The 13552-nt window shown below is 44.9% G+C and overlaps 1 protein-coding gene and 2 pseudogenes across 2 annotated transcripts in view; 1 reads left to right on the top strand and 2 right to left on the bottom strand.

Moving 5' to 3' along the window:
* ME1 (malic enzyme 1) overlaps positions 1 to 3597 on the bottom strand; it is a 151407-nt gene extending 147810 nt beyond the window's left edge. Inside the window, exon 1 of one of the 2 annotated variants that reach the window (XM_036316862.1) lies at positions 3326 to 3597. In XM_036316862.1, coding sequence (XP_036172755.1) covers positions 3326 to 3403 — 78 coding nt within the window. In that variant the 5' untranslated portion in view covers positions 3404 to 3597. The remainder of the gene's footprint in view (positions 1 to 3325) is intronic. The other variant, XM_036316861.1, reaches the window with a different exon arrangement.
* Positions 3598 to 8293: 4696 nt separating this feature from the next.
* LOC118660721 lies at positions 8294 to 13203 on the bottom strand (annotated as a pseudogene).
* Positions 12539 to 12719, top strand: LOC118660857 (annotated as a pseudogene).
* Positions 13204 to 13552: the final 349 nt, after the last annotated feature.

Here is a 13552-nt window from a genome sequence, read left to right as displayed (position 1 = left end):
AGAAGAACTTCGCTGGAGAGAACATGGCAAAAGATCCTGGACAGAAACTGGACACAGAACCTAGACACAGAACGTACACAGAATCTAGAGACAGAAGAACTTCACTGGAGAGAACATGGCAAAAGATCCTGGACAGAAACTGGCCACAGAACCTAGAGACAGAACCTAGCGAGAGAACATGGCAAAAGATCCTGGACAGAAACTGGCGACAGAACCTAGAGACAGAACCTAGAGACAGAACCTGGTTGAAGAACCTAGAGACAGAACCTGGCTACAGAACCTGGATAGAACATGGCAAGAGAACCTGACTAGAACCTGGTGACTGAACCTGGCTGGAGAACCTGGACAGAACCTGGCTGGAGAACCTAGCAAGAGAACATGGACACAGAACCTGGCTGGAGATCCTAACCAGAACTTCGCTGGAGATCCTGGACAGAACTTGGCTGGAGATCCTGGATAGAACCTGGCAGGAGAACCTCTCTATGCTGATCAACAGAACCTGGCTGGAGAACCCTACTATGCTGATCAACTGAACGCTGCCTCCGTGTCCTTCCTTCTTCGCCGACTCCGTCCACACCTTTGGGGACCCCTGGACCTGCTGGGGTTGGACCCCAGCAATATACCACATGACTACCCAGAAGACCAGGTTCAGATAGCCAGGTGGCTGTACCTGGCTCACCTGGTTCTTTTTTTCTATGTAATCCCAATATTCATTAATCATTTTAATTAAAGACAGAGTAGCATTATGGCTCATCCACACTCCCAGTGAACAACAACAAATGAAAAGCAAACAAAACAATTCTTCATTTACTGAGAGGATGAACAAAAGAATATGAAGTACCTACAGTGATTTGAAAATAAGTACTAGCCTGAATTTGCTGAGTTTGATGCTTAGTACTGTTTATAATTTACAACATGTTTGAGGGAGGAAATCCTTAAATATTATTGCTCATCTAAATAAAAGTACATTTTGTGCCAGACTGAGTGGAAAAAACACACACACACAAAAAAAACCAGAAACAAACTCATATATACAGAGAAAAAAACTGACAATTGCCACTTGGGAAGGATGTTGGGGGGGGGCAGGTGACCAAGGTGAAGTGGGTAGGAAGTACAAATCGGCAGTTACAAATAGTCATAGGGATGTAAAGTACTGCATAGGGAATACAGTCAATAATCTTATAATAACTACTAGAGGCCTGATGCACGAAATTCATGCACTGGGGGGAGGGCGGAGTCCCTCAGCCGGGCCTGCACCCTCTTGCAGTTCAGGACCCCTAGCTCTTTACCACCCGGCTCACTACTCCTTAGCATTGCCGCAGAGGCAGGAGAAGCTTCTGCCATCACCACTGCGCTTGCCAGCCATCAGCCTGGCTTGTGGCTGAGCAGAGCTCCCCCCTGTGAGAGCACACTGACCACCAGAGGGCAGCTCCTGCATTGAGCATCTGCCCCCTGGTGGTCAGTGTGTGTCATAGTGACTAGTCACTCCCAGTCTTTCTGCTATTAGGGTCAGTTTGCATAGTACCCTTTTACTATATAGGATAGAGGCCTGGTGCATGGGTGGGGTCGGCTGGTTTGCCCTGAAGGGTGTCCCGGATCAGGGTGGTGGTCCCCACTGGGGTGCCTGGCCAGCCTGGGTGAGGGGCTGATGGCTGTTTGCAGCTGGTCACACCCCCTTCAGGGTGGGTGTCCCCACTGGGGTGCCTGGACAGTCTGGGTCAGGGGCTGAGAGCCGTTTTCAGGCTGGCAGGTGACTGAAGCTCCCAGCCTCTCCTTTTTTTCTTTTTCTTTTTATTCTGGGATTTATTTACCTTCTATAGCTGTCACTGGAGCTGAGAGCCGGCTCCAGCTCTGAGGCCTGGCTCCAGCTCTGAGGCCGGGGCTGGCTGAAAGCAGGTATCTGGGGTTTGTTTAGCTTCTATAATTGAAACATTGTTGCTTTTGGAGCTGTTGCTTCAGGAGCGCAGAGCTGGGCCACGGCAGGCGGGGAACCTTGGCTTCCTCCATCACTGGAGCAAGCAAGCCTCATGTTCGCTTCAGCTGTGTGGCTGCCGGCCGCCATCTTGGTTGGCAGTTAATTTGGATATCTCCCTGATTAGCCAATGGGAAGCATAGCAGAGGTATGGTTAATCACCCTATTTGTCTATTATTAGATAGGATATATGGTGCCAGGTAGGTATTAGACTTATTGGGGGGATCACTTTGAGAGTTATGAAAATGCCTAATCACTGGGTTGTACACCTGAAACTAATATAATACTGAATGTCAACTATAATTGAAAATTAAAATTGGGAAAAACACACACACACACATTTACATACACACACACACAAAATCACCAGCAACATGATGGGGTGGGTGGGTCAGGGCAGGGAATGAGGTCCAGTTCTTAATGAAAAAGGGTCCATATTCATGTAAAAGGGTGTCCAATAAAGAGACAACCGAAATCACTAATCTCTGTGCTGACTGGTGCATTTTCCATGTGCTAACTACAAAGGAGATGTCAACAGCACACACATACACAAAAGGAACCATCCAGAGACACACCCGGCTAGACCATAACCGCGGCTGCTTAGTATCTAGACAAGCAAATTATAAAATGTGAGGTGCTTCTCATTGGCGAGAAGTCTTAGGGGATTATACGACAATACTTGTGAAGAAAAGTGAAATCCTACCAGGATTTGAAAAGGGTTCTCTGAACAGTGTACACTGAATTTTCCTTTTAATAATAATTTTTTTAAAAATCTTAACTTCCGGAATGCCAGGTTCAAAAAGTAGAGCTGGCTTTACCGCAGTCCCATGCCTGCGGCCACGCAGAGGCCACCCACCCGCGCACTCCCAGGGTCCTAAGTGTCACCCCAGGACCCTGCGTGTGAGCCAGGCTGGACCAGCAGGGCCACCCCCTCCAGGGGGCCCCAGGACGGCCACACCGAGCCCAGCCACCAGTGGGGAGTGGCGAGCGCTGCCTACCCGCCACCTTCACAGAAACACACTTTGTTTCCACTCCTTCGGCCCGGCTCTCGCCGTGGAGAAGAGAAGCCATCAAGTCTCAAAGACAAGTCACATCTTCTCCGGCCCCAAACCGGGATGCCGAGGTGCGGAGGCACCACCTCCCGTCCCATCACAGTCCTGGGCACAGACCCGAGTGGGCGGCCCCTGCGCTCCGCCGGCTCCGAGGCACGGAGGTCGCGCCAGGGAGGCCCCGGGCCGCCCGGCAGGCACCGTCCAGGAGGAGCGGGCGGAGGGGCCGGGTGGGGCGGGCGCTGCCTGCCCCTGGCCGGGAGGAGCCGGCCGGCCGCGGGGGGCCCGGGGGCCGGGGGCTCACCTTGTTGAGGCGGGAGTCCCGCAGCACCGAGCAGCCGCGCTGGGGGGTGTGGCGGCGGCGAGGGCCGGCGGGCTCCATGGTGGACGCTCGGTGGGCGGCGCGGTCGGGCGGAGCGGGAGGCGCGCAGCGCGGGCCGTGGATGCTGCTGGGGCGCCGGCGCGGAGTGCGAGTGCGGCGGCCGCGCAGGGGCAGGGGCAGGGCCGGGCCCGCGCCGGGAGCAGGCGTGGGAGGGGAGAGGGGGCGGCGGCCGCGGGAGGAGCCGGCGAGGAGCCGGTGTCCCCAGCCGGACGGCCCGCGAGAAACGCTGAGTCATGGCCGGAGCTCGCCGGGCGGGCGGGCGGGCGAGGAGGAGGGAGAGGCGCTCGCGGGGCCCAGGCGGGCGGCCCGGGAGGCGCTCCCCGCCCCTCGCAGCCCCGCTACCGCCGCCATCGCGCTTGCCGCCGGGACTGGACGGGCCGTCCCCGCGTGGGCGTGTCGGCGTGTGGCGCTGAATGCGCTCCTTGTCCCCGGGGCCCACGTGGGGCGTGCGGGGCCCCTGGCAGAGCCGCCGCCGGAGGGGGGAGCCATGCGCTGCAGGGGCGCCGAGGGGAGCCTGGGGAGGTTTGCAGACACCCAGGACCGGCTGCTGCGAACCAGACTTCCATCTACCCTTACAGAGCGCCCTGCCCACAGTCCTGGGTGCAGCCATGCCCGTGAGCAGGAGGCAGGAGGAAGCCAACCTTGACCCAGAAAGCCCAGGCCCAAGTAGAACTGGGGGGAAGGCGAGAAGGAGAGCGTGGGCGCCGCCGCACAGGTCCCTGCAGATCACCCGCGGGACGTTTATGAACGTAACTGTGTGCTGTGTCCATGTGGGCTAGAGTGCAGGTGCGTTAGGGCCCACACCACAGTCCCGTTTATCCTGCAGATAACTTTCCTAAGTTCTAGAAGCCGGGATGTTTAAGAACCTCTCTCTCAATAACGATGAGTAACTCAGTCTTTAGGAGCTTCAGTTTCTTTGGTAAAACTAGCCTAGTTTTACCCAAACTAGGGTCAGAATAGTGATGGTACAGCACTGAAGTTCTGTCTTTATGGATATTTACACCTAAAGTGTCAAGAAATGGAAAAACAGTCATAGGAGAGCCAGAAGGGAGTGTCTGACACACAGGGGACACGGAAGATTTCTGCGCCCCAATTTCCTTTTCAGTTAAATAGGAATCCTGATGTCTGCCCTATGCATCTCTATCTAATGATATACCAGATAGTGTTTAGGATTGCTTATCTGTTGGTTTTATAGATCCACAAACTAGACACACATCCATTCAGTATCTTCTTTATTTCTAATTATGTTCTTTTTCTTATCAGAATGCTTTGTTCCAGTAATTGTTTTTTGGCCATACTTCTCTCCAGAAGCTTCTTAGGCCCGGCCTTGGAATTACCTAGAATGAGTGCTTTTATGTAGAGAACGTTTTATTGGCGTCACAGAGTTCTTTTAAAACATTCATTGCATTTAAGTAACACTTTTCACTGTTGATTTTATAATCCATAAATAATTAACCCTACAACATCTGAGAAGAAGGTATACTTTACAAAAGACACTCTCTTAAATTAGCTGAGGCACATTACAATTACAGCGCTTTATGTGAGAGAAAAACAGTTTAACAACAGGCCTGGGAACCAAACAGAAAACAGTGAAGACGAAACAAAAATGTTCGTACCATGGAACCTTATCATAAAGCAGCTCTTATTGCATAAATTTAGATGTATTACCAGTCTACTCCTGTCTCTGTGATATAATATCTACCTATAGGAAAGCTGATGTAAATACAGGGAGTAGCCCCAAAAGAGTGTGGGCTCTTCCTCTAAGCCTTCATTACACAGGGATTACAAGATCCTGCCAGTGCAGGTAAGGCTCACATCTCTCTTCCATGTGTTTATTTCTCTTATGGAAAGAGTTCGAGTCGTGTTGAGCGATACTAGTTAAAGGCCTAGTGGGGGAGCAATCTTGTATATCCATGAGCCATTCCAATAATTTATTTTTCCACATAAATGTTAGCCAGAACATGCAATTTTCCAGTCCTTTCAAGTAGTTTGTAAGATTAGGTTTTATTGCAAAAAAAAAAAAAATGGATGAAAGAAAAAAATTTGTTTTAATTTTCCTTGGAAGAAACTATAGTTGTGCAGTTATCTGCACATAATTGGTGATGTTAATCATGAGTGTGATTCACAAACGAAGGTTTCTGTTTCACGGGTGCAAATACTAAACTTACAATCAAATCAAATATTTGATCAAATATTTGATCAAATACAATCAAGTCAAAATCAATTATTTCTTGCCCAAGTAAGTTCAGTGCACAATGAGCTCTAATCATTAAAATACTAGAGGCCCAGTGCATGAGATCCGTGCAAGGGTGGGGCCCTCAGCCTGGCTGCGCCCTCTCACAATCTGGGACCCCTCGGGGGATGTCTGCCTGCTGGCTTACGCCTGATCCCTGGGCCTAAGCCAGACATCCCTCTCGCCGTCCAGGCCTCTCCCAGTCCAGGACACCTTGCTCCTTACTGCCTGCCTGCAGTGGAAGTGGGAGAGGCTCCCACCACTGCTGCTGCGCTCGTCAGCCATGAGCCCTGCTTCTGGTTAAGCAGTGCTCCCCCTGTGGGAGCACACTGACCGCCAGGGGGCAGCTCCTGCCTGCATTGAGCATCTGCCCCCTGTTGGTCTGATGGTCACAGCGACCGGTTGTTCGGCCATTCGGTCAATTTGCATATTATGCTTTTATTATATAGGACGATTTTAGTATTCTGATCTAATGTCATTGAGATTTCAAGAAAAGGCATACCCCTCAGATACTGTGGGTTGGGTTCCAAATCACTGCACTAAAACATTGTTGCAATAAATTAAGCCATAAAAAGTCTGTGAACCGAAATAAAGCAAAGTGCAACAAAACAAGATATGCCTATTCAGGAAATTCTTAATAGCACATACAGCATTGCAAATGTTTTACCTTCTTTGAGAAAAAGGGTAATCTAGCCATGGCTAGGTAGCTAAGTTGGTTAGAGTATCATCCTAATACACCAAGGTTGTAGATTCAATTTCCAGTCAGGGCACATACCAGAAGCAACCAATAAATGCAATGATAAGTGAAACAATAAATTAATGTTTTTTCTCTCTCTCTTCTTTTCTCTGTCTCAAATTAATAAATAAAATTTATAAAAATATTAATAGGAAAAATATAGTAGATGATGATTTGTGTTATTTTAGTAAATGATGCTGTATTTCTTTGCACAAAAAGCACATTACTATGTAAATAAATTCTGATTTTTTTTTTTAATTGAAAATCTCAACATGCCTGGTTCTTGTGTTTCTGTATGAGTGAAAGACCTTTGACTTGTAGGGGTTCTAATTTGAGAGTTCTATGTTTATTAGAAATGCGAAAATCTATCAGGGTGGCCAACCCTCAAACTTCAGAGTCAAATGTAGGACCTTTGACCTTTTGGGTTTCTGATTTTAGAATTCCAGTGTTGGTGCTGGCTGGTGTGGCTCAGTTGGTTTGAGCATCGTCCCCATACACTGAAAGGTCGTGAGTTCGATTCCAGGTCAGGGCACATACCCAGGTTGCAGGTTCCATCCCAGTCCAGATGCCTGCGGGAGAAGGCTGATTGATGTTTCTCTCTCTCTCTCTCCCTCCCTCCCTCCCTCCTTCTCTCTCTAAAATCAATAAAAACATATCCTTTGGTGAGGATAAAAAAAAGAAAAGAAAGAATCCCAGTGTTCAATATGTTAGCGGGTGGGCTACCCTGGGTCAAATGGAGGAGGCTGAATCCCTGGGATAGCAAGCCCCAGTGTAATTGCCAACCAAGGAGAAAGTTGACTTTTCCCCTGCATCCTGAAGTGAGGATACAAGTTAAATGAGTGCTAATATAGAGGAGGCAAAACTTTACTTCCACCCATCATAGGTTTTCAGCTGGGACTCTTTAACAAGAAGACATTCACAAAAGAATATGAGTTTATTAACACGTGTAGTGCACATCATGCAGAAGATACCCCAAAGGAGGAGTGACTCAAAGCAGCAGCTTACAACTGCAATAGAAAGCATCTTCAACAAAGAACGATAAATTTGTAGAGAAATGACAAGACAAAGGAAAGCAGTTTTAGGTTCCCAAAGGGTGGCAAACTGTGGGAAGGTAAACATATGGGAAGAAACAAATGGAGTAAGGTTTGTTTACAGGTTCCTCTGGTCCTCAGTAATGCATATTTTGGGGTTCCATATCCTGATTTCCTTCACTAGGCTCTGTACCTGGCTCTAAGGGAATCCCTGATGAACCAAACTATAAGCAATTGTTATTTGAATATTATAGTACTTGATGAAATCAATATGAGTCATTTCATTAGAATATGTTAAAGAGATATAACCTTACTTTATCTACATGCAAAAATTTATGCAAAAACTCCATCCTCTAAGAGAACCTATGTATATATTCTGTATATATATATATATATATATATATATATATATATATAGAGAGAGAGAGAGAGAGAGAGAGAGAGAGAGAGAGAGAGAGAGAGAGAAGCTGCATGGTGATTAAGTGATTTTGGAATAAATCCATAAATTAAAATCCATTTGGAACCCAACCCACAGCATGCATAAATCATTTATATCTTAACTGCTCATTTATATCTCAACAAGTTTTCAGTAAGCAGACTAGTAATTTTCAAATGTTCAAATGTGGTAGCATTATCTTATTTTGCTGAATTGCATTTGGGAAAAAGAAGCTGGGTGTTTTATTTAATGCTAATATATTCTGGACAATATTATACATGTGTAGAAGACTAAAAGACCACAAATTTCCCTCCAAAAGACATTATTTAGTCTGTCATTGGTGTGTGTTTGCAAAACAGTTTATTTTAACACGGCAAATAGAAGTTTCAATATGGAGCACTGGGAAAGGTTTATACTCAACTACAACGATCCTAGCATTCTTCTGTACAAGGCCTCAGCAATGTTCATCATCTGGAGGTAGGAGTTTATCAATTAATTGTGTGTTAGCCATCATTTCCTGGTGACATCATGCCTTCATAGGCTTTGAAGGTTACATTGGCTGGGTTTGCCAATGTTTTTGGCTTTACAACAGCAAGAGAACCAACTATTAAGGGAACTAAAGGGTCACAGTATCCATGACACTGGAGAATAGAAATGTCTGTATTAGTCACTGATAGTGGAACCAGACTCAATGGGTTCAATGCAGCCTGTCACTACAAGAGCCAAATTAAGCAGAGACAGGGTTGAATCATATATGAGCATTTATTCCAATAATGCCGGCAGTATGGGGAGAGCAATCGGTCACCCTGGAAATTCTGCTCTGACCGCCCTTGCCAGTTGGCTGCTTCTATACACACAGGGAGAAGATAGCTACATGCAGCTGCAAGCAGCAAGTGTAACATGGAAAGGGGAGGTTAGAGTTTACAGTTTGGCCTTCAGGAACTCAAAGTCTGATAACAAGATGACTAATCTTCTATGATGTTACAAACAGCTCAGCCCATTCCTGGGACCGGAGAATGGTCAGCGTTCCTGAGAAAAACTCCCAGAGGGGGTCAAGGTCCGGACACAGCAACCAAATCAAAGGGTGTCCTGCCCTTGGTCTGTTCTCAAAATGTATTTCTTTTCTGAGTAATGGACCCATGGAGGCATCTTATCTTTTTACAGCCTTGTTTCATCCTCCAGTTTCCCAGGGTCTGTAAGAAAATGTCTTATCTATAGTGAGGTGAATAATTATTGGACAACTATGACTTGTTCTTATTACGTGCCCTTCCCCACTATCAATAGGACCCTGTGGAATTGAAGCCGGTAACTGAGGGCAGCGAAGCTTGCTAGTTTCTGCTGTGTGGTAAGAGCGGTGTATAAAGATAAACCTCCTCCCTGAGAAAATCCTCCCAAAATAATTCTGTTTAAAGGAATACTGTTCCTTGCCTCTGGTCTTTCAATTTATGTTTTCTGGTGCTTATTTAATTCCAGGTTCACCTTCCTGTGAATTTGGTGAAAGCCTAATAATATCAAACCAAGAAGGCATAGCCATGTTCACATTGAACATAACAGGTGCAAGCGGGTAGATATGTTTGATATGTGAACATCTGATATCTGCAAAGCCTTCTGCCCACCTGTTAGATGGGGCAAGGGTCTCAAGGCCTATGCAGTTCTAAATGTTATTACTAAACGTTATTCTTGCTAAGTGGTCAAATGTTGCACAGTATTTTGCAGACCAGTGGTAAATAGGATGAGTTTGACAGGAACCTAACCAGTAAATGTGGCCAACTGCAAAGAAGAAATCAATGCGTAACTGACCAAATAGTGTATATGAGCAATAGCCAAGCCTCCCTTCAGGGAGACAGAGCTTTGGTTATGAATCCCCTGACTCCTGTACTTGCTGCAAGTAAATAAACTACCTTGTGACAGTCATGTCTCATTCTTAAATAGAGCACCCCAAACGGAAAACCCCTTGCGTTCAGTAACACACCCATGCCCTTAATCCTCATCCAGGAAGGAACGTCACCACCGTGGCCTTTCTGGCAGGGGACACAATGTCAGGAAGCAGGGCAGGCATGCCACTGCCCTGTAGGAAGCGGAAAAGGGCACAGCACCTGGAGAGCATAATTTTAAAAGCATGGATATCAATCGGTGGCTTTCCATATTTATGACATAATAGAACCACCTGGAGAGTTTTAAAAATCACTCTTGCCTGTATTAAGAATGGTGGACTTAATTGTCCGGGTTGTAGCATTAGCAATAGGATTTTTTGCCCAAGGAACCCAGATGATTCTAATTTTCGGTCAAGGGTGAGAATCACCAGTCTAGAATAATGGTTCTCAAAATTTGCTTGCATCAGAATATTATTTGGAATATTATTTTAAGCTGGTTATTTTTAAGGAATGAAAAGCTCAAAAAAACTTTTGGCTTTCTCCCTAATTACCTAAATTTAGATAGAGGAGCTATTCCAGGAAGGGAGATATCAACATAGATAGCTATAATTTAGCATGAACTAGCATGTGATAGGGAGGAATTTGTCAAGGCCCATTTAATCAAAGTCCTCTCAGTGTATCATTGGTAAAGATGGCCCAGCAAACATTTATTTACCAAACTTTTGCTTTAATATTGCCTTCCTGCCTTTGAAATCCCAAACTACAAGCCCCTTTCTCTTTAGCTCAAGATGGTATATGAGTCTCAACTTCCCAATGCATTCTTGGGCCCTATATTCTTATGGAACCCTCGTATGTACATTCGTAACAAATTTGGTAATTTTCTCCTGTTAATCTGTCTAATGATAATTTGATAATTAGCTTAGCCAGAATAACTTTGAAAGTTGAGAGGAAAACAATTCCCCCCCACACACACACACACAATAAGTGTCAAGTATTTAGAACAGTGCCTGTCACATAATAAGCACTCAACAGATTTTATCCTTTTCCTTCAATATCTAGCTCAACATAATCTTGTGAAGCCATCCCTTATTCCTCACGCAGTTATTTATCCCTTAATTTATTTAAAATATTTATTGAACACTTTCTATATGCTAAGCCTCAGGCTTAGGCCCTAGAATACAGACATAAACTTAGGAGGAGAAGTTGGTGCCAATAACAAGTAAAGAAGTTGGTGATTACAAAATCTGAAGTGTGAGAGCAATGAGTAACATGAAGACTGTTTTAAAATATTTAGAATGTTTTTTAATTTTTTTTTCATAATACTTGGTATGCTTTTGTGGGAGGCAGTTAGACATGAGCAGAGCAAGGACCATGGCCAGGAAGAGAAGGTCACCAGGGTGGAGTGCCTAGTAAAGGACAATTGTAGGGTGGAACCTCCCCCTGACCTTTCCTCCATGCAGATAACTACTAGGCCTAGGCCACAGTTGTATTTCAGCTCCAGGCTCAGCAAAACAACAAAACCAGCCAACTCCAGACCAGTTTCGTTAAATAATGATTCCCTGCCCTGATGCTCAGTGGAGGCCTAGACCCTGAAATGACACAATTGGAAAACTGCTGAATAGTCTATTGAAATCTTCCCCTGGGACCTCCCCTGAAATCTCCACCCTTAAACGTCTTGGGCCCTGGCTCAGGTTCATGTTCCTTAGTGATTAGAGTGTCAGCCCAGGTACTGAAGGACCATGGATTCAATTCCCCGTCAAGAGAACCTACCTGGGTTGCAGGTTAGATTCCTAGCCTGGTTGGGGCACGTGTCTCTCTCACATCGATGTCTCTCTCTCTCTCTGTCTCTCTCTCTCTCTCCTCCCTCCCTTCTACTGCATCTAAAATCAATAAAAAAATATCCTCAGGTGAGGCTTAACAAAACAAAAAATGTAATAGTGGACACTGAATACTGAAAGGATAGAGAATCATTTTAATTTGGAAAAATATATCCCAAAACTATTGATAGTTTGTTTTATTTTATAGTTCTGTAATGTTTGAAGTTTGTATGAAGAGTATATATTACTTTTATATTCAGAAAAAAACCCCTAAAATTTGGAATATACCAGTGGGGTGTATATAATTAAAGTAATACACCACAAAATTTTAGGAATTAGGAACCTCATCTTTTTTCTTCTTCTTTTGTTCCAAAGGTAATTTGAGATGACAATTTGGCATTATATCTCATTACCTTCCTCTAGTTTGGATACTTGAAAATCTCTGACTGCTTGCCAGTAGTCACTGGAGCCAACCACATAATGCAACTCTGAGACAGGGAGGGTAAGTTTCATAATACCTTAGTCTGCCAAACACCTGTGCGGATCCACCCTACTCTTCTTACTTTGAAAAAGCTGGACTAAAAACAAACTAAAAAAAAAATCTTAAATATAAAAATTAAACTTAAAAACTTCGTATAAATTTAACCTTTTTCATAAAAATTTACATTGCATTTACCATTTAACCCTGACTCATCTAAAGAATAGATACTCAGGATTTAGTTAATAAGCAATTGCTTTTCCAATATAACATGATGCTAATAGTAATTCTGTTAAGTGTGGCTTTTCACTTCTCAATCTCTGTTTGAAAATACATGGTGAGTATGATTTATTTCAAGTAAAGTTTTTCAATCATGAAAAAATGTTTCAAAAAATTACCTAAATGTCTTCTTAGAATGAATAGTTACTGCTTTTAAATTGCCATTAGTTTCTGACACTGTATTAAATTATTTGTCTTAATACCTCAAACAGATATTAAGAAAAATGGTGAATCAAAATATCACAAACACTCCAATGCGGATACCCTCAGGTCACTCTCCCCGGAGCTCTGTCAGGCGGCGCAGAGGAGCACAGCCTCTGCCCCGTCACGTATGCTCCCCTTCCGCAATGGTGGAGGGAAAGCCGGGCCTCCTGCAGCTTCTCAGAGTCCTGTGGACAATGACTGTGGAGACAAACCACGCAGGAAACATCTGTGGGAGGGTGGGGGTGTGGGAGGGTCCCAAACACAAAAGAGCCTTATTAAGTTGCTTTATTTAATTTGAATTTTAAGAGACAGAATGTTCTTGTTTTTGGAGATCAACTCAAAACACACCGACCTTGTTAACTTGGAGCTCATGGGCTATCTGGTTAGCATCCAGGGACCTGCCAAGGATATAACTAAGCCAGCCTTAGGCACCAACCAGCCATCTGTAATGTCACCAGAAGCTTGGCATTTCCAATCCAGTTCTAAGCTGAAGCTGCTAATGGGGTGGCAGAGCTCCAGGCCTCCAGACCGTCTGGTTTGTGGGAGAGGAAGAGCACGAGTATGAAAGCTTGTACTCAGGAGGCTTATAAGGGGGCTCATTCATGATGAAGAGACCTGACAGAAAGCACAGAAGCACGGTGGAAAGCTGAAGGACGAAAATAAATTTTGCCATGGTAGAAACAGGCAAGACCAAACCATTTTCTGAAGACATGGTCCAATTTTTTGAAGGAAAATTGAGAAAACTTTGAGCAGGAGAGAATAATTGTATAAATTTGGTAGGAAAGTTATTAAGTCCCTTTGGGGTTTTGAAAATAATCAGGCCTGGGGTACTTGTTTTTCACACAGATCCATTTAATCATTCAAGGTTTCCAAACTAGAGTAGAATTTATACTGACACAGGAACCTTATATGTAATTGTTTATATTTCCAAGCTGTTTAAAGTCAAATTTGGAGATAGGTATTGATGGTATCGGTTACTAGAACCATAGCAAAAAAAAAGTTGGAGGAAGTAGCCAATCCTTTGTCCTTAGCTTCCCCCAGCCTCACCTCCCCACCCCCAC

Source organism: Myotis myotis, unplaced genomic scaffold, assembly GCF_014108235.1.
Source record: "Myotis myotis isolate mMyoMyo1 unplaced genomic scaffold, mMyoMyo1.p scaffold_m19_p_7, whole genome shotgun sequence".
NCBI lineage: Eukaryota > Metazoa > Chordata > Mammalia > Chiroptera > Vespertilionidae > Myotis > Myotis myotis.
Note: the sequence above shows the minus strand (reverse complement) of the source record. Positions and strands in the feature narration are given on the sequence as shown.